The 25,139-nt window shown below is 37.9% G+C and overlaps 1 protein-coding gene across 1 annotated transcript in view; it reads right to left on the reverse strand.

The window, feature by feature from the left end:
• Positions 1 to 25,139, reverse strand: part of Gfral (GDNF family receptor alpha like) — a 43,739-nt gene that overhangs the window by 13,274 nt on the left and 5,326 nt on the right. Inside the window, exons 3-6 of the mRNA XM_036193712.1 lie at positions 20,937 to 21,089; positions 14,207 to 14,617; positions 9,336 to 9,666; positions 7,365 to 7,615 (exon numbers count right to left, since the gene is read on the reverse strand). Of these exons, the coding sequence (XP_036049605.1) occupies positions 7,365 to 7,615; positions 9,336 to 9,666; positions 14,207 to 14,617; positions 20,937 to 21,089 (1,146 nt within the window). The remainder of the gene's footprint in view (positions 1 to 7,364; positions 7,616 to 9,335; positions 9,667 to 14,206; positions 14,618 to 20,936; positions 21,090 to 25,139) is intronic.

Here is a 25,139-nt window from a genome sequence, read left to right on the forward strand (position 1 = left end):
TATGTTGACTTTATTCTGAGATGCAGGAATGGTTTAACTTCAGCACAATAATAAATGTATAGTAAAGACTATATATAAAAGAAAAACTCACAGCCAATATGACCCTAAATGGTGAAAAACTGCAAGACATTTCACTAAAATAAGAAATGAGACAGGTCTGCCCACTACTCCCACTTCTTTTCAATATAGCACTTGAAACCCCAGCTAAAGCTATAAGACAAAATAAGAAAATCAAAGGGTACAAAGAGGAAAAGAAGAAGTCAATGATGTTTATTTGCAGATGATATGATAGTGTCTTAGGGTTTCTCCATGACCTTCTACATCACAGTCAATCACAGAAAGAAGTCAGTGCAGGAACTCAACGCAGGAGCTGAAGCAGAAATCATGATGGAATGCTGCTTACTTATTAGTTAGCTTCCTATGGTTTACTCAGCCTGCTTTTTTTTTTTTTTTATACCATAGAGGACCATTTGTCCATGAATGGTACCACCTACAGTCAACGAGGCCTTCCCACCTATATCATTAATCAAGACCATGTTCCACAGACCTAACTACAAGCCAAAATTATGAAGGCATTTTCTCAGTTAAGATTACCTCTTTTCAGATATATCTATGTTTGTATTAAATTGACAAAAACTCACCAGCATAGATAGGATCCATAATAGAGCCCAATGATTCCACCAGAGTATACAGGATCAACACTTTCAGCAAAGTCCCAGGATACCAAATTTACTGGCAGAAAGAGGTCACTTTTCTATATAGAAATAACAAGCATGCTGAGAAGGAAACCTTGGAGTTACTGCCATTTACATCAGCCCCTAGAACACTAAAATGTGTAACTAAGGAAGAGAAAGACTTCTACAAGGAAAAACTAAATCTCTGAAGAAAGAAATTTGGGAAGACACTAGAAGATCGAAAGATCTCTCAATGACCATAGATTGGTACAAGTAATATTGTGAATAATGCTGTCAGGTCAATCATACTGCATCTCAAGTTATACTACAGAACGATCGTAATAAAAACAGCATCACACTGGCAAATAAACCAAACAAACATGTGGGTCAATGAAACAGAACAGAGACCCAAACTTAAGAACACACAATAACAATCTCCTAACGTAATGACCTAAAAAGAACTGTCCAATGTTTTTAGCAGTCCGTGAAATGCAAACTACAACTGTATTGAGATTTAATCTTGCCTGCATCAAAATGGCTGAGATTAAGAAGATAAAAGACATCAAATTCTACAAATGCTGTTGAAGACTCAGAAATACGAATGCTTAGTCGCTGATGCTGGGGATGCAAACTGGTGGTTTTCATATGGAAATCAGGATAGAGAGTCTTCAGAAAGCTGAAAATAGATCTTCTATGAGACCTAGTTTATGCCATGCCTGGGCATATACCCAAAGGACTCTGCAGCCTACTACAGAAATACTTGTTTGCCCATGTTCACTGATGCTCTCTGTTCATCATATGTAAGAAATATGCTAGCCACTAGGGAAGAAAAGTTATCAACAACTCTACCCAGCTATGAATCTCATGAACGGCGATGCAGGAGGAGTTGGGGTGGGAAGAGAAGGGTTGCTATCTTGAAAAAACTTTGTATTCATGTATACAGTTGTGGGGGGAAAGTAAAAAATAAATTACACTTTTTAAATAGTTTAAGAAAATATAAAGATGGGCCTGGTGGCAAACACTAGGGAGACTGAGGCAGAAGAATTTCTTAGAGTATGAGGCCAGTCTGGGCTTTTCCCAAGAAGATTTAGTGTGCCTTGTCTCAGAAAGAACCAACATTTTATTACATTTTTTTTAAGCTGAGGATCGAACCCAGGGCTTAGCACTTGCCTCTTCCACTGAGCTAAATCCCCAACCCAGAACCAACATTTTAAAATATAATTTTTTACACAATAAATGCACTTATGTTGAGTCCTAGTTGAATACATGCTGTACAGTTGCTCAACTGTAACCCTGTATTTAAGAAGCCCCTTCTTAGGTTTTGTTGGAATCATGTGCCTACAACATCACTGTGACAGTGCCTAGCCTGTGGATTTCCGTGATTTTCCATATTCCTCAAGTTTACACTGAGTCACTGTTCACCGAGTTCCAGATCCTTCCCCTGAACTAACTCTGTACTTTTTGTGACAGCGCTCTGGTTTAGAGATGATGACGATCATGCCCAGTAGAGACTTGGTGTTGTGTTGCCTCTCCAAAGCCACACTCTGCACTAAGCTCTATTAATTTCCAAACATGACATTCAACCATTAGGGTTGTTTGTGTTGATCATGGTTTTTAATCCACATTTAAGAGTTGGCCTGGAAAGAAAGAAAGTAGAAGGAGGGTCTCTGTTTACATTTTAGGTTTGAAAGCAAATAAAAGTTAAAAACACTGGTTTTCTCCTGAGGTCCAAACCCCAAGAAACATTTGGAATTCTAAGTCTATAAATTAAAATACATTAAAGGCAAAACTTACAGAATTTACCATGGCTATACATTTTTGCATTGATTTGTAACTGAATTCATTTTAAAGAAATGGTTTGTTTGTTTTTATTATTCTTTTTATTGCTAACTTAAAATACACATGCTTGATCTCTAAAAAACACAAAAGCCTTTTCAAATAATGAAAACAAGATCCTAGAGGAATAATCACAGAGTTCTAAAGGGAAAAACATAAATTTATAAGTGAGTGTCTATGAATTTGATGACCTACAAATTCACCATGGAGCCACTTTAATCCAGAAAATACAACATATTTGAATGCTTAGCAACTGCATAATAAATATGAATATAGACTAGAGAAAGTCTGTTGAATGTTCCTTGAAAACCAGAAGACTATTTTAGCACCTGGACTGAATTTGAAGGAAACTAAACTTGAATTAGAGTTTTGTGTAGACACCAAGAAAAAGTCAGTGGTTTTGGCTTGTTCAAGTGGTTTATTTAAAGACAGAACTTAACATAAAGTTCTTGGAACACTGCCTTATGATTTGGCAATAAGAAACAGTCGTGTGTGTGTGTGTGTGTGTGTGTGTGTGTGTGTGTGTGTGTGTGTATGTGTATGTGTGTATGTATGTGTATGTGTGTGAGAGAGAGGGAAGACAGAAAAAGACAGAGAGATGGATAGAATTGAATGGGAATGTCTTGCACAGTTCACTTTGCTCATTATTTTATTTCTAGTGTATAGTCCTTCTTAATCAGGCAGTGTTTTCATGACACTAAAAATCAAGACACTTATTTTAAAAGATAAGCTTGAGCCTGTATTAACTCATCTTCACAGTCCTTATTGTTTGTAAAATGAGCAAATTTTTATGAGTACAGAATAATATGCAATGATATGCCGCACACTATCCCACATACGTGGGTTGGTTTAAATGACTGTGTATATGGAGTGGGATTCTGGATCCAGACCTTCACTAAGAAAGAGTCAGACAAATGCTGTCAGGCAAGAATAAATCATCTATCTTTGAATGCAGACAAGCATGATAAATAAAAGTTTTATTAGTATCTTGATGTCAACAGTGATGAAGAAATGGGGTTATAAAATGAAACTAAATGCTAGAGCATGGAGTGGCCAGAATGGTCCTCTTCTTAAGTCTGTGTATCCACTTAATACATAAGCACCCAGTGTTTCATGAAAGTCAGCTAGATGTAGAAGTCTACTGAAAACCATCTTCCATCTCTATTTTTTCAGGTAGATACAGTCAAACACAGGCAGCTTGGGTGAAGTACACATTTAAGAATGCAACTGCATTAGCATGGTGGCTTATTTGCAGTGCTCACATGACCCCAAGTATGAACTTGAAATAGACACCTACTACTTAGAACTTAGAAACGTAGACTGGTGTGAAAGAACAGTGTTAGGAAACGAAGACAGCCAGTGTTTGTTTCCCAGAGAGTGGCTGCAGCCTGCATTTTTTAGCTTCTGGTTATTTTGCTTAAAAATTTGAGTTGAAAAGTTCTGGTTTAAGATGAAACATAAAAGATGGGGGCTTTTAATTAGAAAACACTATTATTAGAAGAATTCTAACAAGGGAAAGAAACTTGATTGCATTCAAGGACAGGGCTGCTGCCTGCATAGAGTATATACTGCTTTGTTTCCTCTTCTATGGATGTATTGATTCACTCTTTTTGTTTAAAGTGACCATTGGGTATCCATACTTGTTTGGGAGGATTGGGCAAATCGTGCCACCTGAGGAGCTGCATGGTTTTGCTCTTAGTAGCCTTGCCTTGTCCCATATAGACCTTTCTTATTCCCAGAGATGTGCGTGAGTGTGAAAGAGGCTCTGGGCTTGACACTGGAGACTGAATTTTCCCACATGTGGGAAAGGGCAGTGGCTCCCAAACTTGGTTGCAATCAGAGTCATCTGGGTGAGATTGGTTTTATGTAAGAAATTCTGTAGATATTTCTGAGGATGTTTCAATTTGAGAACTAAAAATTCAATGTCAATTAATTGTCTTTGGCTTGGAGCTGTGTTTGTGGCTATCAGGGTCATCATTATAACACACTAATTATTCCAAATAAAATTAGGGGAACTTCTGTGGGCACTTCATAGAAAATCTTGAAAATGTGTTTAGTCTTTATAAAGTATGAAAAACAAAACCAACACACAAGGCTATTTGCCATTTGAAATACATATCCTATTGGATATTATTAGATCAGCTAGGCACTGGATTCTAGGAAAAGTGAGTGTAACAGAGTGTCAGTGCTCATTCTTCATGGACATCTGCTACACACTGCAAAAACAGAGATGGTTCTAGAGAGCAGTGTGAAAGAAAAGCCCTCCCTGCAGGCAGGACATGCATGGCTATCACTTTTGCCTTGTCTGCAAAGAGAAGTGACTAAAAGTAAGCCTCATCTATGAGATGAAAGAACAAACATGGAAATTTGTAAACAGGAAACTGAGGGGAAGTGGCATGTGGAAGAATACATACTAGTGTTGAAAAGGGGCAGATTTCTCTGGGAGACTCCATTCCCCATGAAGAGTGTCCTCCATAACACAGTGAAGTTAATGGGTTATACTATGCAAGTCTGCAGGATCTCTTTACAACATCCCTATGCCCATGTGATGAAGGATGTTGCTGTATAGTGGCAAAGATGACAGAGTCTCAGAGTAGTATATTTACAAAGCATTGTAGAGAGATCCAAAAGGAGCAAATTTTAGTTCAATGAATTAGAAGAAAACTACATATAATATATTTGCGTGAAATATTGACTCCTTCTGTTCTTCAAAAGTGGTTTCAAATAGACTACTACCCATAATCCATTACTCTATGCTTTGTGTTCTGCAATATGTGACACACATATTCAAACATGAATTTGCACTACCCAGCATTAGCAATAAGTGAATTGGCTCAGTATTAGGGAGACATGGCTTTGTATATTTTGTTGGAGATACAGTGGCAGAGATTGGTTAGATACACATGGAATTCATTTTCCTTTCTACCAAGCACAGAAGTGAACTGTGTTTCCCAGCTTCCCTTGCAGATGAGTCAAAGTGAAAGTGATATACAAAGCACTTAGGACTGACCCATCAAAATATCCAGGGGGATTTTTTGTGTTCTTCATTAGCAGGGTGGATGTGTTGGATGGATTCCATGAACTCAGAAGAGGATTTAGCCACGTAGTAGGATAACACTAAATAGCTTGGTGACATCTAAATTTCAATAATCTTTAATTCTCATCTTAACTGTTCTCTTTGTAATTATTTTATGTTGGTTAGAAATTAAATCTTGTGTTAATCTACTGATATTTGGTGTTGTCAGTCAAATGAACTGGTCATATAGATACCTGTATAAAAATGTGCAGATTGAAGTAGAGTATTACCACAGTATAAACCTGAAATATGCAGGAATATGTAGCAGTCAGGTAGGTGGGAAATGCCTACTGGAGTCTGGGGAGACAGACAACTTTCATATTCTACAGAGACCAGTAATCCTGTACAATAAGAAAGGGAGATTCAACATCTGAATAATCCATAGTTCAGATAGGATGTTTTACTAAATAGCATGGATGATATTATAAATTGACTATTCTACATTAGTATTGTGTCTGGATTTCCAATAGGAATGATGACTTGAGATAGGAACTCATTAGGTTTTCAAGCAGAGATGAAAGAGAGTAAAATGTGAACTCTCTAATATTGAATAAGACTGAGCACTGTTACAATCCTTTCAACTACAAAAGTCCATCCAATCCAATCATAGGTCAGCATGTAAGAGGGAAAGGGGCTGAAACAAAAAACACAGGAACTTCTTTGGACTAGACAGGGGCAAGGCTAAGGGCACCCGGTAGAGACAGCTCACTCTCTGGAAAACTGTCATTGCCAAGAGGGGAATGACAGCAGACAGAAACACATGTGAGCAGAAGCTCCAAGCTCCTCTGGTATGTCTTATGAATGGTTTTCAGAAAACAGGTCAAGAATCTTAAGACAGTGATTGATGTCAGAATACTCAATCCTAACTAAGCCCAGGGTCTAATTTTCAATTTTCTTTTCCTTACATTAAAAATTAACTTTTAAAAAAAATTTCCATCTTATCTTTTGAAGTTTATCAGTACATTTGCTAAGTCTAAAGGGAGAGAAAAATAAATTAAAGGAAAGATATACTTCAGGGGCAGGACAGCTTAAATTATAGATTTTTAAATCAATATACCTTGTTGAGCCCATCCTGATTATCCACATTCTTTTGTAGTTTGTTCCCACAGTCTTTCTGAGATTGGTGTATGACTTGCTTTGTTCACTGGTATATTTACAATATGACCTTAGGAGATACATGATAAATACCTGAATATTTGGTTAGTCACTAGGAATTCTGCTGCACTGGGTAACAGTCACTGGCTATATTGCTGAAGGGAACACCAGAGGAGAACCATGCTGTGCCAGCCAACAATGCTTGCTAAATGCCATTTTGGCCAATCCAGCCTCAGTAGAACCATGAGGGATGAGTGTCAATATATGATTGAATCTAGACAAAAAGATCAGTAAAATGCACTCAAGGCAAGTGTATAAAACTGTTCAGCTAAGTGGCTACATGGTTAATGATTTTAGGTCAATGTTTGGAGCTGATTTCTTGTTACATAACTATGAATAATGGATATTTTCAGCATGTAAATGAAGCCTTTTATGCTTTTCACATTAAAATCAATAAATGATACTCAGTAATAACTTATCAACTTAAAATGTGTATCACTTTCTGATAAATGAGAAGAAAAAGCAAAACCAGAACATAACCAAAATAGCAAATGCAAATTGTCTTTATGAACATTTTTGGTAAGGGTTGGCCAGATTACTGTTTTTATGATGTAGTAGAAAACAAGATAGATATTTATGTAGGTTAGAAGATACACAGACAACCTTTTAGTTGGATAACTTACTGAAACATGATTTGCTATGAAGCATGTGCTGGAGAGCCATGCACAAAGGTTCTTCGCTCTGCGTGATGCTCCTGCAAGTACATGGCACTTGAAGAGCTGTCCCAAAGGTTCCCAGGTAGGCAGCCCTGCAGCTGTCACTCCCAGAGCAAGTAAGGTCTCCCTTGCCTAATGTGCTGATGCAGGTCTCATCGTCCTGGCACTTCCCTGTCACACGGGGCCAGCATTCTGACTGGAATGTTCGATAGTGTGTCCTAGAAAAAGAGTGGAGACCTGGATTTAACCTGCGAGTAGAGTGATTTCACATTAATATGTGACGAGGTCTCACCTAGTAAAACACTGGCATGGGGCAAAATGAGTTCTGGGTCCCAGTACAAAGCTAACTTTGTACTTTTTCTTTCTTTCTTTTTTTTTTTTAACTACTTGATTAGATGTTTTATTATTTTTATTTTTTTCTTTTCTTTTTGTTATTTATTATATTTGTGTTTTAATTTCAATGTGTACTTTTTTTTTTCTAATGTTGCTATAGGGAATGTGGATTAAAAAGCAGTGAAACTGTAAATTACTGTCCTCTCAGGAGGGTTTTCATTATAACTATTTTTATCACAATGGATGACGATTTGCAGTATGAACTACCTGAGAGACTTATTAAAAAACTTTTTTAACCTCATATGATTTGAGAGCTGACATTTAGACACTGTCCCCCACCAGGAAAATTCAAATAAGGCACTTCCAATCCAGTTTTCCTACAGCATGGGATACACTTTGTTCTTTTTCCACATTCCTAATTATACCAAATAAAATTCACAGAGCTATTTTTAGATTTTTTTTCTTGGACAGCAAGACCTAAGGTTGGGGAACATGTCTCCCCAAGGGATACTTCACAATTTCTGACAACCTATCCATTCACCTTACCAGATGAGACCGAAGCCCAGACAAGGATGGGTCAGTGGTGGACAGGTGACGGCTTGATTGGAGCTACTTAGACATACAAATGCTTGGTTTTCCATTTAGATTTTAATATCGCTTTAGTCTCCCCCAAGATGGACTTGATGTGGGGAGTTTCACTGGATCTATTCTTTCCTCTTCCCAGTGAAGCCACATTGACTAAGTTTCCTTTTTGTTTGTTTTCCAGTATTAATTTGACACCTTTAATTGACTTATTAAGGCCAAGTGGCTGAACAGGCTTGGACACAGACTGTGAGTGCTCCCCCCCAACCTCAAGTTTGATTACAAAAATTTAGGCATAGCAGCACATGACAAACCTGTAATCCCATGACTGGGAATCTGAAGCAGAATGACCTAGTGTGAGACCAGGCGGGACTACCTGTAAAAAGCCTCTCTCAGTTCATTCCATATTATCATTATTTCCTCATGTCCCAAACTGTCAACTCCAGGCTAGCCTGGTATACAGAGGAAGAAGACCTTATCTAAGACAAACAAAACCCAAACAATGACAATGATTCTGTAATCACATCACCACATCATTTAAAAAAGGCTAATTAAAAAGCTGATTGTGGACCAGTGAGATAGATGAGGGATGAAAGACAATTTCAAAAAGCCTGACGAACAGAGCTAAACTTGTAGGACCCACATGATGGAAGAAGAGAACCAATTCATGAAGATTATTGTCTGTATGTACTGACATGCTTGTACACACACACACACACACACACACACACACACACACACACACGAGGACAAACGTGATCTTTAAAACGATGTCATATAGGCCATCATAGTTCAACACAGTGGGTTTCTTTATTGTAAAATCCCACTCTGCATTTTACATTTGAATTTCAAAAAGGATACCACACATGTACCACAGATCCACAATAGGAATTGCCTGGCTTTATTTACACCATTTGGAGTGTGGTGGGAACTCCAGCAATGGAAGGAGATCAAATGGTAGGGCTGGACTATAATAAATAAGGTGCCGAAATAAGAAAGCAAGGTATGTGTGTTTTTACTCACCTGCATAATTCATCATTTCGGCAAGTGTGAATTACACTGAGGCAAGTGGGGGGTGGAACTCTGTTCAGTGCACATGGCTTGCTGTGAAGAGTTTCTTTGGACTGCTGACAGGGTATATCAGATTGAGCGCAGTCACAAAAAGCCAACATCTGGGCAGTGTTAAAAGGCATATTTTGATAGAAGAACCGTATGGCTGCTTGGCAGTGTTTCACATTGCACAGATTTCCATTTGCTGAGCATGCTTTAAGGTAAAGGGCCAATTGTGCATTACAAGCCACATCCCCTACGCATGCCTCTGTCACTTCCAAACAAGACTGCATCTGTTTGAATCCTGAAAGCAATAAATGCCCAGGTCATAAAAAAATAAGCATAAGGTTGTACATATAGAACCTGCAAACAAAACTATGGAAATTCTGAAAGGTGAGTACAAAAGTGTACCAGGTTGCTATGATTTCTTTAAAATTATAAATGTACTGAGGTTTGAGGGTGCAATGTTTGAATCATCTTTCTTCAATACTGTATGAGCATTGTGATCCAGATTGGTGGGGAATGGATAGAACCAAAGCGGAGCTTTAGGGTTAAAAAGTCTCTGGGTTGGGGATTTAGCTCAGCGGTAGAGTGCTTGCCTAGCAAGTGCAAGGCCCTGGGTTCGATCCTCAGCTCAAAAAAAAATTCTCTGACTCTAAGTTTCTCAAAAACAAGCAACGAATCTTCAGAAATAGAATTTGAACTATGTAACTTATTGTGAACTCAGGGTCATGAGTCAAAATCATTGTTCTGCCATAGTTAATTGGGGATGGATAAGAAATTGCCTACAAAAGTGCTACACAGTTATTGCTGGCTATGAAGATGTTCATATTCTTATAAAATGTATACACATATATATATATACAGAGAGAGAGAGAGAGAGAGAGAGAGAGAGAGAGAGAGAGAGACTGCTACCTTTGCTGTCACTACAGGCATACACAAAATAGTTGGCTTGTATGATCAAAATATATTTAAAATTTACCCAACCTTTTGTTTCAATGAAAGAGTATTTTTCGAAATATCCATAAATAGATGACAGAAGGGCAAAGCAGTTGCTTTCCTAACCCTTTTTGGAAAGACTGCTGTGATTTTGCAGCATGTTTTTCTGCAGCTTTTAAACTACACAAATAACTTTGTATCAGCATATCACTAGGAATCCTGATAATAACACTTAAATCATATCATCCAGTTTTTATAATATAGATAAAAATGATAGTTTATATGCATTACCATGTTGCAAAGGGATAATTAGATCCCAGTTGTGATTACTTGAAGATGTAAGTTAATGCTAATGACTAGACTAGGTACAGTGAAGGGAAAAAAAAAAAAGGACCTGAAGAAAAAAGAACAGCAGGATTATTTTCTGAACAAAAGAGAGAGAGAGAAAAAGAAAAAGAAATTAAAGGAAAAGAAATTTCCCTACCAAGAGAATCATAAATCAGGTGGAAGTGCAATTTTAAAATTAGTTCCACCTCTGATTATCAGTCTCTAAGAATTTCAGGATTCATAAAGGTAGAATTAGAAAATTGCATTGACAGAGTCTTTTATTCTACAAGCATTAGCTGGGTTTGGACTGGGTACCAGGTAGCATCCTTGAGAACAGCAGTGTGCAGTCCTTGTAGCTGATAACCCACAGCTTCCTAGGAAATAAAGACAACTAAAGCCAAATACAGGAAGTAGCAACAGACCTGTGCAAAGAGCATTAAGGAAAGTGAGATGATCAGAATTTCATTTTTTAAACATCTAATTAATATACTTATTTGTCAACTGTTACCAAGACATCAACTTGTTTTCTGATGTAAACATCCTCACGTGACTAAACTGGTCCTTATTGGGCTGTCTGTACTCCTTGTACAGCAAGCAAACAACTGTACAACCATAGGCAGGTTCTTCACAGTGCTGCACTTCCCAACCTCTGCAGGCTCTGCACTGCCCTAGCTGCTGTTACTGTATAGTTTTATTTTTCTATTGAGTAGGTCAAGAATCATTGTTTCTTCTAGAATCCAATCTCCTGTCTTTCTGAGGAAGAGCTGACTTCTATTTCTGTGGTACAACCCATATTAAATAAAATTCTAAAAAAAAAATGAACAAATAAAAACCAGATTTCAGTGAGTTGTACAGATTTTCTGAAAATACATATGCAGACATACAAATACAGACAAACACCACTACTTGGACAAATTGACAAGTCTGTGCTATAGACTAAAACATATTTAAGAAACTACCCTTAAGCCAGGCGGTGGTGGTACACACCTTTGATCCAGCACTCGGGAGGCAGAGCCAGGCAGAGCTCTGTGAGTTCGAGGCCAGCCTGGTCTTCAGAGGGAGATCCAGGACAGGCTCCAAAGCTACACAGAGAAACCTTGTCTCGAAAATAAATAAATAAAAACAACAACAACAAAAACCAAAAAACCAAACCAAAACAAAAAAACCAAAACCAAAAACCTACCCTTGACCCATCAATTTGTAATCACTTTATTGTTATCAACTGGATACTTATGCTGTGCTCAAACATGAATGTTAAAGCTCTAACCCTGAGTGTGTGTGTGTGTGTGTGTGTGTGTGTGTGTGTGTGTGTGTGTGTGTGTGTATGGTGTTTTTGAGGAATCAGTGAGGGACAAATAAGGTCATAATAGTGGGGCATTGGTCAGCTTGGATGGATTACACTTCTTCCATCCCCTCCTATACCCATTCTTTAGCACACATCAACAAAGGGTCATAGAAGGATTTAGCAAGAGGCCAATGAAGAAGGGAGACTTCATCAAGAGGAGATCCTACTGGGCTATTTGGGCTTTCTGTTTCCATGCCGTGAAGAATAAAGCTACTTCTCTCAAGGCCATTTAGTCTACCGGGCTTTGTTCTCAGTCTGAATAGAACAACCAACTTGTGGGGGTAGTTATCGCCCAAACTACAAAACATTTACTTTTAGTATAAAAGAGTGATTTTTGTTTCAGATAGTATGCTGTTTTTGTAGGCAGTACAATAAACTGTCTGTATATTAAATGCCAACCTAATGTCATTTCAGATGTGTATATGTTATATTTGTATATGTATATATGCATGCCCTTTTCCAATAGAACATTTTAAACAGTAGGTCCATTATTGAAAACAGTTAAAAGACAGTGTGCCCTGGGGATAAACAATTACACACCCACCAGACCTGCACTTCAGTTATACTATCATATACAAATGCATCAAAAACTACAAAACATTTCCTAAATTTGTGCCAGAATCAATCCCCTTTGTCTTCTCTTTCTTAACATGATCAGTACTGATAGCTGCTTACTCTCCATGTGGAATCAGGCTAGGGTGTTTTTATTAATTATATCGACTTCTGCATTCTTCTGATACCCACTTATATCAACAGCTTGGGAATTTGACCTCATCTCACCTTGCTACCACTCTGGTCTAAGACACTATATATTTTTTTTGTTGTTGTTGTTGTTAATCTTGACTAGTCCAACAGGCTTATAATTTATTAATGAATGATCCCTTCCTCTCAGTTTTCACCTTCTGTGCAAATCTCATGTCCCTATGCCATACATGGAATTAAACACACATTTCATACTTAGAACTTGAGCTCACCATTTCAATATCTAGTAAATATTGCAGACTCAAAATATACACATCTGGATCTGGATATTTCCCCTGTCTTCCACTAAATCCTTTCTTCCAGGAACTGTCCATATTAATGAAAGGAATGATAGTGTATCTTTGGAGTTAGTGACTTACAACACAAAACAAGCCAAACAACTTCAACGTCAACCTTTGTTCATGTACTCCCACGTGATTCATGTTTATAAACATATTCAGAATCTAACATTTTTTAATATTGGTCTGTCATCCAGCAAGTGTGTGCTGCACAATCATTGAAGTCTCATAACAATTGTGAGTACGGTTGAGTGAGGGTTCACCTTTACCTGGTGCTTTTCTAGGCATGGTGTTTACCCAACAGATTACTGACTTACCTGGGCCATCACTAATGCCCATTAGTGATCTACAAGAGGAGGACAGAGTGTCAGTCCCTTGTCTTAATAGGAGAAAATTCTGCAAGTCCAGTGTTGTGTGCAAGTAACTAAGTTCTTGTAGCAACCGCAATGCATTTCAGCTTCTTTATCAAATCCTGTGGATTTCTTTCCACGGCTTTGCTGCTAAGCATTCCTCTTACTACTGTGTGCACAAACCATCTTTGCAATCTGTTTCTCAGGAAAGTGGCATGAGAAACTCCTTCCGGGAGAAGGCAAGAATCTAGAGAGCAATCATTTTTATTTGTTCTTTTATCTCAGAGGTTTAGAACTTATTGTGGGAAGGTAGAGACTCTAATCTCTTTCCCTATTTTATCTGTTTCTTTTTTTCTTTTTTCTTTTTGTTTGTTTGTTTCTGTTTTTGTTTTTTGAGATAGCATCCCCCTAAGTAGCTCTGGCTCTGCAGACAAGACTGGCCTTGAACTCAAAGATCTGCCTGCCTCTGCTTCCTAGGTTCTGGGTTTAAGGGTATGTGCTACCACACTGGCTGCTTTTTTAATTTTAAAATTTCTTTAAAATGTAGCAATCTTCTTCAGTGAATGATAGATGTCCTTCTTTTGCTACACAGATCTAAATGTTTCCTAAGCATTTGTTCAATGAATAAGCGAATACATAAAATTGGTAATATGCTTCATTCTTTCTGATACCCTCTGTCCATTGGCATAGTATGAAGGTTTACAAACATTTAATTTCTAAGACAGATTTAAAATTAACCTTCGAAGTAGAAATGACAAGTAGAACTAGAAATTAAGTATTCTTTAGTTAATGCATTTTTATGATTATGTTTAGTGTTCCTAAATTATTCCTTTAAATACCAACCTGAAGCCGTGTCCTCCTGGAGTCCATCTACCTTGTCTTGACTGATGGTGGGAATTTGATTGATTTGAGTATCCTGGATGCAAATGTCTTCAAATAAACTTTTCCAAATCCGAATGCAGTCTTCTTCTAAAGGGAAACCGCACTGACAATCCCACAAAACCGTCTCTCTCAGGCTGTCTCTTAGGGCGACACACAACAGTCTGCCGCGAAGGGTGTGGCATTGGGCAGTTCCTTTGCCACAGGCTTTCTTATAGTTCTCATGGAGCAGAGTGCAGTGCTCAGATTCCTGGCAGGCCTCTGCTGCTGTGATGCAGCCATCCTTCCTCTTGGAGGTTAAAGATGAACCTTTCCTCTGGAAGTGTCCTGGAACGTTTGACAGTGGCACCTGATTGGGAGACCCTGCTGTCTCCTCTAGGAGTAAAGTCAAAGAATGGTTTAAGAACTAAGTCCATTTACTCTTTATGTGTTCATAAACTCTTTAGTGTCTTTTTTAAGAATAGAAATACATTGTATAGATATGTCAATATCTTTCAAAATATTGGAAAATTATTTTAAGGCATCTATTTCAAATGATCTGAAATTTAGAAGAACAGACATAATCAGTTTTCAGTTGCGGACATACGTAATATTAGTACTGAATTTCTTCTCTTGGAGACGCTTTGTCTTCACTCACTTTTGTCTTCACTGTGTTTTGACAATTGACACAACTTTCAATTAACTTAAATATGTACATTTAATACATCGTTTCCCATAAAATTTTTAAGACTTTTCATTTCCTTCTGGAAATATGCCTTTACCAAAAGGTTTCTCAGATGTTTTTCTTATTTCTTTCCTTATACTCTTTCAGGGTGTTTTCTTTTTCCTACTTTCCTTAGCTCATCATACAACATAATTCCACATATTTTCCTTCACTCACATGCACACAAAATAAGAGAAGATAAAGTAAAATAGATACACATTTACAATTTGTATTTTGCTTTTGCACATAATAAAGTAGAATATTTTTGCCGTACTCGAGTAGCAATTTTCAGCCCTTGGCATCTGCTCTACTCTGCATAGCGCCAGGAACCCGTAGTGCGTTCATTCCGCAGAGAGAAGATGAGAAGTACAACTTCCCTCTGGGTGCCCTGAGCACAGGCTTTGGGGTCTGCCTCTAAAACGCTTCCCTGTTTCTGAGATACTTCAGATGACCTCCACAGTGGGCATCTCATGGACATTCGCAGAGATTACATAAGTGTTCCTCACATTTTCAATTTTTTCTTTGCTTTGTAGATAAACACTATATAACTAACTTCATGTTGTGAAAATGTGTACTTACAATCTACTTACCGTACTATTATAAAAATTCGTCCATAGTTATAACTCTGGAATATGTTTTGAAACACGCACTATTATAGCATTCAAATTTTTTCAAATAAGAACTCACCATAAACTGCTTGTAAGTCAGACTAATAAGAACAGAGACCATATTAGCTAGCAAGCCTGGGCACACATTGTGAAATCTATGTAAATGAAGGTTTTTTTCATGTAATTAGTTCCTCTTATATTAGCCACTATATAGTTGTTTTTATTAGAAAATATTTATTTTCCAATAAGCTTTATATTGTTTTATGACATGCATCAGCTATAGCTAAATACATATGTGAAATAAACCAGGTTAAATTATATAATTCTATTAAATGTCTGTTTTACTCTATAATGTTAGCTACTAAATAACTTTACTCAGATTTATGTCCATTACACCAGGGATTATGATATGTCTACCTGTATTAACTGAATCATAACTATTTTATGAATGAACATATGATTTTGATGTTCAAACTTTGTTTGAGAAGTTAAGTGTTTACACAATGTGTTTAATGATAGTATTTAGTTTTGGGTACTATTCTGGAAACTTTGGCATAATCAAAAATGTCCAAACTTAAAAATGTAGGTTTATATACACTGGGGACTGTTTTAGTGATGCCAAGGAAAGAGAAAGAGGTTTTTTTCTGCAATGTAATTAAAGGGTTTGCAGAGTGTTGAGACTGGAATACAATGAGTGATGAGATTGAAGCTATCATGTCCCTTTTCTCTCTAAGCTGAATTATAGGTAGTTTATTAGGGGCTCTTTGGAACTGTAACCCTCCAATGGTCCATAATGAAATACACTCTAGGGACTGTTTAGGTTTCCACCTCCAGGTCATCAGATAAGGGTTCTGTTGCCTGGATTGTCCATATTTCACACTGTAATGTTAAATGAACTTCTATTCTGTGAATTTTGTTTTTTTTTTTTGCATGTGAAATGACTTCAGCCTCTCTGAATTTGTCTGTACTTGCTAAAGTGATGATATTTTGTGAAAATGACATGAGGATGGCCATTGAGTTAAGAGTTTACTGACCTGGAAGAAAATTGAGTCACTTTTAGAATAAACATTACAAATGATTGCAACTCAGTCTGCTTTCAACCAAAATCTAAGGGAGACACATTAAGTGTCAAAATAATGTCATTTCCACACCCTGTTGTACTGATTTCTCATATCTATAATGGTTAACTACTTTCTCTGTCTTCTTTTTTCTGGCTTTTGAAAGTTGATAGTTTGTCATTTTTCTCCCTATTGCTGATGAAAAGAAAATGATGTGAATGGTAGAAAAGAAGTTGTAGGGAGAAGGGGGTTAAGGGGAAGGAAGGGAGATCGATTAGAGAGGGTAGATGTTACCACAGCCACAATGTGCTTGTGCTAGATGGCTTTTCATCAGCTTGACAACTTTGGGGTTCTTTAATTAGATTGTGAAATTTTACTAGCAAATGTTATTCTTCATAATTTTTTATCTTATAATTTAATTTTACATATCAGCCATGGGTTCCCCTGTCCTCCCCACTCTTGCCCCAGCTCCCGCCTCCCCCCCAGCACACCCCCCAATCCCATCTCCTCCAGGGCAATGACTGCCCTGGGGATTCAGCTCAACTTGGTAGATTCAGTACAGGCAGGTCCAGTCCCCTCCTCCCAGGCTGAGCAAAGTGTCCCTGCATAAGTCCCAGGTTCCAAACAGCCAGCTCATGCACTAAGGACAGGTCTGGGTCCCTCTGCCTGGGTGCCTCCCAAACAGTTCAAGCTATTCAATTGTCTCATTTATCCAGAGGGCCTGATCCAGTTGGGGGCTCCTCAACTTTTGGTTCATAGTTCATGTGTTTCCATTAGTTTGGCTATTTGTCCCTGTGCTTTTTCCAATCTTGGTCTCAACAATTGTCGCTCATACAGTCCCTCTTCTTTCTCGCCAATTGGACTCCTGGAGCTCCACCTGTGTCCTGGCTGTGGATCTTTGCATCTGCTTCCCTCAGTCATTGGATGAGATTTCTATTAGTCTTCATAATTTTTTACATGCCTTCACACTCATTTCCAGCTGGTCACCAAGTCCTCATGATTATAATTCACAATTTTCCACTGAAGTATATCTGAGAAGTCTCAGGACTACTGTGTTAGCTTGAAAACGTGCCACCTGTCATTAGTTTGGACACAGTTTATGTCTGTCTGTCTGTCCCTGTCTCTGTCTGTCTCTCTCCTCTGTCTTTGTTTCTGTCTCTGTCTCTGTCTCTCTCTCTTTCATTCTCTTCTAATCCCTGGAATTGACTTTTAAAAAAAGACGTGAATTTTTCATTTCTCTGTTTAAACTATACAACAGCTCCTCACAGCAAATCGTGAAATCTAATCTCTTTAGAAAGGCAAGTAAGTCCAACTTTCCCCAATGTATAGCATCTGGTTTCTTTCTCGTATCATGTTGAGATGCTTCTCCATTTTACAATGCAGCAAAACAAAGGATTTGTTGTTCCTCAAATGGTTGCAGCTTCATTTTATTGCCTCTGGTTACAACATTTATTTCTTTTTCCCTCCCGAAGAAACACAATTCACCTAACTCCTACCAGTTCCATGAAGTGTTTGAAGTCGCAATTATTTCCTCTGCTATGATGTCAATGTACACGTTCATTGTGGATGGGTGCATGACTATCATGTAGAACACTGCACAGTGTACAAAGTGATACATGGAAATTTTTACTTTAATTAGGAATTGAGATAGTCTGAAATAGACTTGACTTTAATTCTTGACTTTAGAATTAAAATAGAAATCAGCAAGAAAGGTATCTAGAAAATCTCAGGTATCTAAGAACTATACATTAAAGGAGTGATGAAGTCGAGGAGGAGTTAATTTGAAAGGATATTCAGGTGAAATTCTCTGAGAAGTGTTTCCTCAGGACGAGCATACAGAGGCTGTAGTTCCAGGGGAGCAAAGGTTACATCTCATGAGGACAGCTGAGCTTGGTAATGTGTAAGAGACTTCTACATGGAATTGGTTTTGAAGGAAATCGTGAAGGGCCGCTGAGGCTTGGCATCATGCAGCTATGATGGAATCCTTTCAGAGTAGCCAGAGGCTTTTGTAAAGGTTCAGCTTAAGTTGAAGTGGAAGCCCAAGGAATGAAGGGGTAGTGGAGAGAAGCTGAGGTTTGTTACCAAGTACTAGGATCAAAATCCCTGCAGAAGGCTATTTATGGAGGTACAACCTGTTTTAGTGAAGGTCACAGCATATTAGAGATGCTAGGACCATGGGATGTCCACCAAAGATAGCAGTGTGTTTGGAATAAGCCTACAAGGCAAGCTGTGTGTTCTATGGATGGCAGAGCCAAAGATGTGAAGTTTCCCAAGCCTTTTGGAGGTCAGAATACTGTGAGCAAATCCCAGACTTGGACACTGAGATAGTTACACTATTGAAGTTTTGTTTTGCTTTGTTTTGATTGCAATGGCGCCTTGTTTTTTTCCTTCTTTGGAAAACAAGTATGTAAGTTGCAAGGAACAAATTCATTCAATGAAAAAAATAGTGCTAGCAAAACTCCTTGTAAAATGACCTAAAACTGAGTGCAAAGGAATTTTTTCTTATTTTTGTATTATTGTTTTATTATTATAATTATAAAAATTATATTTTGTGTATTCCTTGAAATTTCGATACATGCTTACAATGTATTTTGACCATATCCATCCCCTATAGGTCTCTTTAACTTCCCCTAAGACCCACCAAATTGTATCAATCCAGACACTATGTCCTCTTCTTCATTCTTTTATTATTCTTATTCTTATTAGTCCACTTACTCAAATTAATTTTATTTGGGAAATGACTATGGAAACATCCATTGGGACATGGACAAGCTACCCACATGGTTATCTCCAAACAAAGGTGATTCTCTCTCCCTTATTAGCCATCAAATGCCAATAACTTCTCTGCTAGGGGTGGGGCCTTGGGAGCTCCTCTCCCACCCATGCTGGACTTTTGAATGGCTTTATTTTGTGTGGGTCTTGTGCAGGCAACCATGGATACTGTGGGTTGACTTGAGCATCATCTGTGTCAGGTCTAGAGGACAGTATTTCACAACTCCTCCCCAACCTCCTGCACTTAACAGTCTTTCCACTTTTTCTTCCTCAGTGTTCCCTAAGCCTTAATTGCGGGTGGGGTGGAGTTACAGATGATTCATCCATAGATGAGCACTCAATGGTCATTTTTTGTTGGTAAAAGCAAAAGTTGAAAATGAAGGCCAATTCATAGTCAAATGAACACCACCAAATATGAGAAATAGACACCCCCCTCAACACACACAGAAGAGAGAGGGAGTAAACTATCATCACATGAATTTTAAAAAGGACAGTACAACTTCTACAGATATTTAAAAAACAAGCAGAGAACACTAAGAGCAGAATATTACAGAGATCTACAGAGATAGAAGTTATAAAGAGTCACATAGAAAAGAAAATGAATAATATAATATAAATATGATTATAATAATTGGGAGATAAACTGTTGTGTAATATTATTTTAAAATGTGCCATATTTGTTTATTCTGCAGAGCATTTGTTTTAACAATGCAAATATGTGTTGCATTCTTAATCCTGTGAAGCTGTGTTACTTTACCTGTCAAAAACATCTGGTTGGTCTAATAAAGAGCTGAATGGCCAATAGCAAGGAAGAAGAAAGGATAGGTGGCACTGGCAGGCAGAGAGAATAAATAGGAGGAGGAATCTGAGAGAGAAAGATCAAGGAGTGAGAAAAGGAGGAGAGGAGGACTCCAGGGGCCCACCACTCAGCTACACAGCAAGCCAGAGTAAGAAGTAAAGAAAGACATATAGAAATACAGATAGGTAAATGCCCAGAGGAAAAAGGTAGATGGGATAATTTAAGTCAAGAAAAGCTGCCTAGAAATAAGTCAAGCCAAGGCAAGGCATTTATAAGTAATAATAAGTCTCTGTGTGTATTTATTTGGGAGCTGTGTGTTGGTCCCTCCCAAAGAGCCCAAGAGTAAATTAGACTAATAAACCAATGAGCAACAATAAACTACAAAAATTCACTCATGACATTGAAACTAGGCCCATTCTATAACAATTAATCATACAAATTTATATTTTACTTATCACATGATGGATTGTGCAGCTATAGTACTATTTAAACCAATAATTAAAGAAAGCAAGAGAATCAATTATTTCTATACTGTTCTAGAACATAGAAAAGAAAATACTTTCCAATTTAGTTTTAACAGCCAGCATTAGACATATAATAGAATTAATAATTTAAGAAAATATGTCATTATCCTACTTGAACTCAGACATTGGAATAAATATCAACTTCAATATGGTAAATGTTCAACAAATGAATGCACAAAAACTGAATGGGATTCAGGCTTGAAATAAAGAGATGATTCAACAAATATTACCTGTCTGATGGATGCATTTTTCCCCAAAAAGTTTGTTCACTGTACAGCGGAGGTCATCGATACAAAGACATTCTTTAAACTGGAAATTTTTTTCCACCAAAGACTGGATACTCAGATTACAATGTGATGAGTTATTTATCTTGCAGGAGTCACCTGGATTTCATAATCACATATAACACTGAAGATATTAATCTGAATATAAAGTTTATTTCTCCTTCATGAAGTGCTTTTAATATATCAACCCAAGAAAGTAACGAGTTTAGTAAGATTATCTTGGTTTGCTAAAGGATGTTCATCAAAGTGACTTTATCCTCTAGGTTTTTAACAGTGAACAGAAATATTATTGGCTATGGGATGTATTTTGATATATGTATATTAAGTTTGATATGGGGACAATACTTGAAGTACCAGGTCCCTGGGTATTTAAGTTACCCAGAAAGCTCCAAAGAAGTCAGATTTTTTTTTTGTCCCCCAAACATTGATGGAATCAAAATGAATTAGGATCTGTTGAATACACATAAATTTTGGACTCTGTTTTTAAGCCAGTACACTATTGAGAGGTTTTGATCTAGGAGCATCTGGATCAAGGGTGGTGTTGCTAGTGTAACTACTAAGAATTCCTTCAATGCTTAGGAATTACAAACATCAAACAGAAAACAGAGAAACTTGACCATACCTCCGAGGGTTAGCTTACTCACTCTACTTTGCCTTCCTCATCCCTCTTGCCTACTTACATAGCAGACAAATGCCCTACCACTGAACTACACATGGACTCTCAGGTTCATTTTCTTATTTAAAAGTTTTATACATTTTAATTAAAATATAATTACATCATTTCTCCCTTCTATTTCTTTCCTCAAACTGCTCTCAAATCCCCTCCTTCCGACTCTTTCAGTGACCCCCATTCTTAAATTGATAGTCTTTTCTTCTCTGATTATCATTGTTACATAGATAGATAGATATGCACATATATGTTTGCACAGATATATAAATACAACCTGATGAGGCTGTTTTTATTGTTTTTGTGAATGTGTTCAGGGCTGATACTTTGTATTGGACAAACAATTAGGCCCCTAGCCCTAGGAAAGACTGACTCTCTCTTTTTCAGCAGTCATCAGCTGCCTGTAGTTCCTTGTCCAGGGGAGTGATCTCCTGAGATTTTCCTTTTTCTCACTAGTGTGTCTTGCCATTGTTCAAATCCTGTTTATACAGCCATTTCACAAACAGACTTTGGCAAGATATTCATGAAGATGCAGTAAGTGAGCCGGGTGGTGGTGGTGGTGGTGGTGGTGGTGGTGGTGGTGGTGGTGGTGGTGCATGCCTTTAATCCCAGCACTCGGGAGGCAGAGGATCACTGTGAGTTCAAGGCCAGCTTGGACTAGGGAGTGAGTTCCAGCAAAGGCGCAAAGCTACACAGAGAAACCTTGTCTCAAAAAACCCAAAAAACAAAAACCAAAAAAACAAACAACAACAACAACAACAACAACAAAAGATGCAGTAAGTGGCACTCACATGTTGGTGATAGCCAGCAGCATTCTAATTGGAATGAAAACTCACTCAACAGAGAAGAAATCATGCCTGGTACTAGATACCTAGCCAACTCCCACCCCCCTACTCCCACTAATGAGATCATAGATCTTAGAAGAAAATCTACTACTACACGTTACTGGACCAACTACATCCTAAATCTTATCCTTATACCCAGAGATAAATATAGCTATCAACACTCATCAAAGAAGTTCTCCCCCCACTCTTTTAAGGTTTACTTCATTTTATTTGTGTGCCTGAGTGTTTTGACTGTGCTCAACATGCATGCCTGGTGCCAATGGGGAGTAGAAGAGGGCACCAGATACCCTGGAACTGGAGGTATAGATAACTGTGAGGTGCCATGTGGGCGTTTGGGTTCTAACGTGGGTCCTCTGGAAAGCAGCCAGTGCTCTTAACTGCTGAGCCGTCTCTCTAGTCCTAAAAGCTCCTCTTTACAATAAATGGATACCATCACAGACCGTCACAACTGGACACAATCCAGAGATCAGTAAATCATGAGGATCCCAGACAGCCCCAGTGGATATACCTATATCACAGTTTCTTTGTCTATGGCTCTGGGACCATCATGTAAGAGGAGGGCAGAAAGATTATAAGAGACAGAATACCAGGAAATCTGTGTGGGACAGTCTAGAAGTGACTTTTTAAACAAAATATGCGTTTTAATGTTTCCACTTGTAGTGTGCTGTCCAAAATGCCTTGAAGCTTTCTGTATTTGAAATGATGTTCTGCACACAGTGGAATACCAGTGCTTGCTGTCTGGTAATGTCCAAGCTGACCTTACACAGGGGACTGGGTGCAGTTCAGTCTCAGCTATCCTGTCTCTTTATTTTGTTTGCTCTTTTGTTGTGACCTATTTTATTGTACTTGTTACTCTAAAACTATATTAAAAGGTATGTAAGTGGTCCTAACGTTCTCCTAACACTTAGAAAGCATTTTATAAATAACATTGAATGAATCAGTCATTTATAATTACCAGTATTTCATTTTCTGGTTAAAATTTAATTTGCCTCTAACCTCCAAGTTTATTTGATAAAAAAACTAATTGAATTTTTTATTTGTATATTTAGGGACATTTCTCTCTGCTTCATATATAAAATAATTACTCTAATACTATTGTAATTCATTGCAAATGGCTCAGATTTGTTAGCTAACATAATAAATAACTCATAACTGATGACATATTAAGTATAATATTTAATACCACATTTAAAGTTGCCTTGTCAAATATAGCTAGGATTTCATCATCCAAACAAATATGGGTTTTTTTTGTCATCTTCTGACCTCATCTTGAAGTGTTCTATTCTGAGCAAATGTGTGAGCACTGGGTTAGATAGCTGTAACTCTCCTATGGATGTAAATAAATATCTCTGCTTTCTCTCCAGGGCAGAGAAGCAAAGTCCTCTGTAACATCCTTTGGAGTCCTTCGAGTCCTGCTGATGGAGACCCTGGCATTGTTAGAACTATAGACTACTGCCTTTGACCCAGAATACTCTCTGGGTAGGTGAGATTCACTAGCAGTATATTATCCAATATTCATAGAAAGGGTGGAGAAACATGTCATGCAATACATTTTTCATTTTCCCCTTTCGGTCTCTTATTAAACTTTGCACAATTTCCGTGAGGTGTTTAATTATAATAATTGCAGTACAAAGACAAATTTGTCATAATGGTAGAGTATAATTTTTAAAATGACTTTGGCATAACAGCACCAAGGGAATGTTTCGCTATGTAATCGGCCTCTTAGAGCACTCTACTTTTAGCAAATGCTAGAGTACTCTGAGCAATACTAACTCAACAACTGTTCAGATGACTTTTGTTGCTGTTTTACAAATACTGGTCACTCAACACCACCGCCCGCCCCCCAACAACAATGACGAAAGCAAACAAGACATGAGGGCGCTATTAAATAGGCCAAAGGTTCCAGGGAATTCAGAGAGCAGCTAACCCCATCACATGTGCCCAGAGGTTGAAAAAAATGGGCAATTCCATTTTTTCTCCCACCTAGCATTTCTATTTTTTCGAGACAGGGTTTCTCTGTGTAGTTTTGGTTTCTGTCCTGGATCTCGTTTTGTAGACCAGGCTGGCCTCGATCTCACAGGGATCCGAGTGCTGCTGGGATTAAAGGCATGTGACACCACCGCCCCGCTCACCTAGCACTTCTTATGTAGAAGGTAGTTTCTGGCTGTGGCAAAGCCATGTCCTCTTCTTTCTCCAGCCTCAATTACAAAAACTCTCAGACTCTGGGCCCAGGGTTTGGGTTCCTGTTTCTCCCGATGTTATGGGGCTGTGTCTCGGGGTGTCACCTTTAACAACAGTAGAAGTCTGCTCTCGAGAGTTTGGGGGTGGAATGCAGTCTTGACTCTTCATTTCCCTCTGCCTGCTCAGCTCTTACATTTCCTTGCAGTCACTACAATCTTTGCTGTAATCCGGAACCGCCCTCCGAACATTTGCACTTTACAAATCTCAAAACATATTTTAATTTGTCCATGACACAGTAGGAATAGAAAATAGTATACCTAGTATATTACAAATGTGAAAATAAAATTTTAGTCATGTTACTAGGAGTAGGCATATAATTACAGGGTTTATAGTAAGAGAAAAAAATAATAATTTGAAATTTTGCAGAAACTGCCCTCAGTGTCACTATATAAGGGC

Source organism: Onychomys torridus, chromosome 7, assembly GCF_903995425.1.
Source record: "Onychomys torridus chromosome 7, mOncTor1.1, whole genome shotgun sequence".
NCBI lineage: Eukaryota > Metazoa > Chordata > Mammalia > Rodentia > Cricetidae > Onychomys > Onychomys torridus.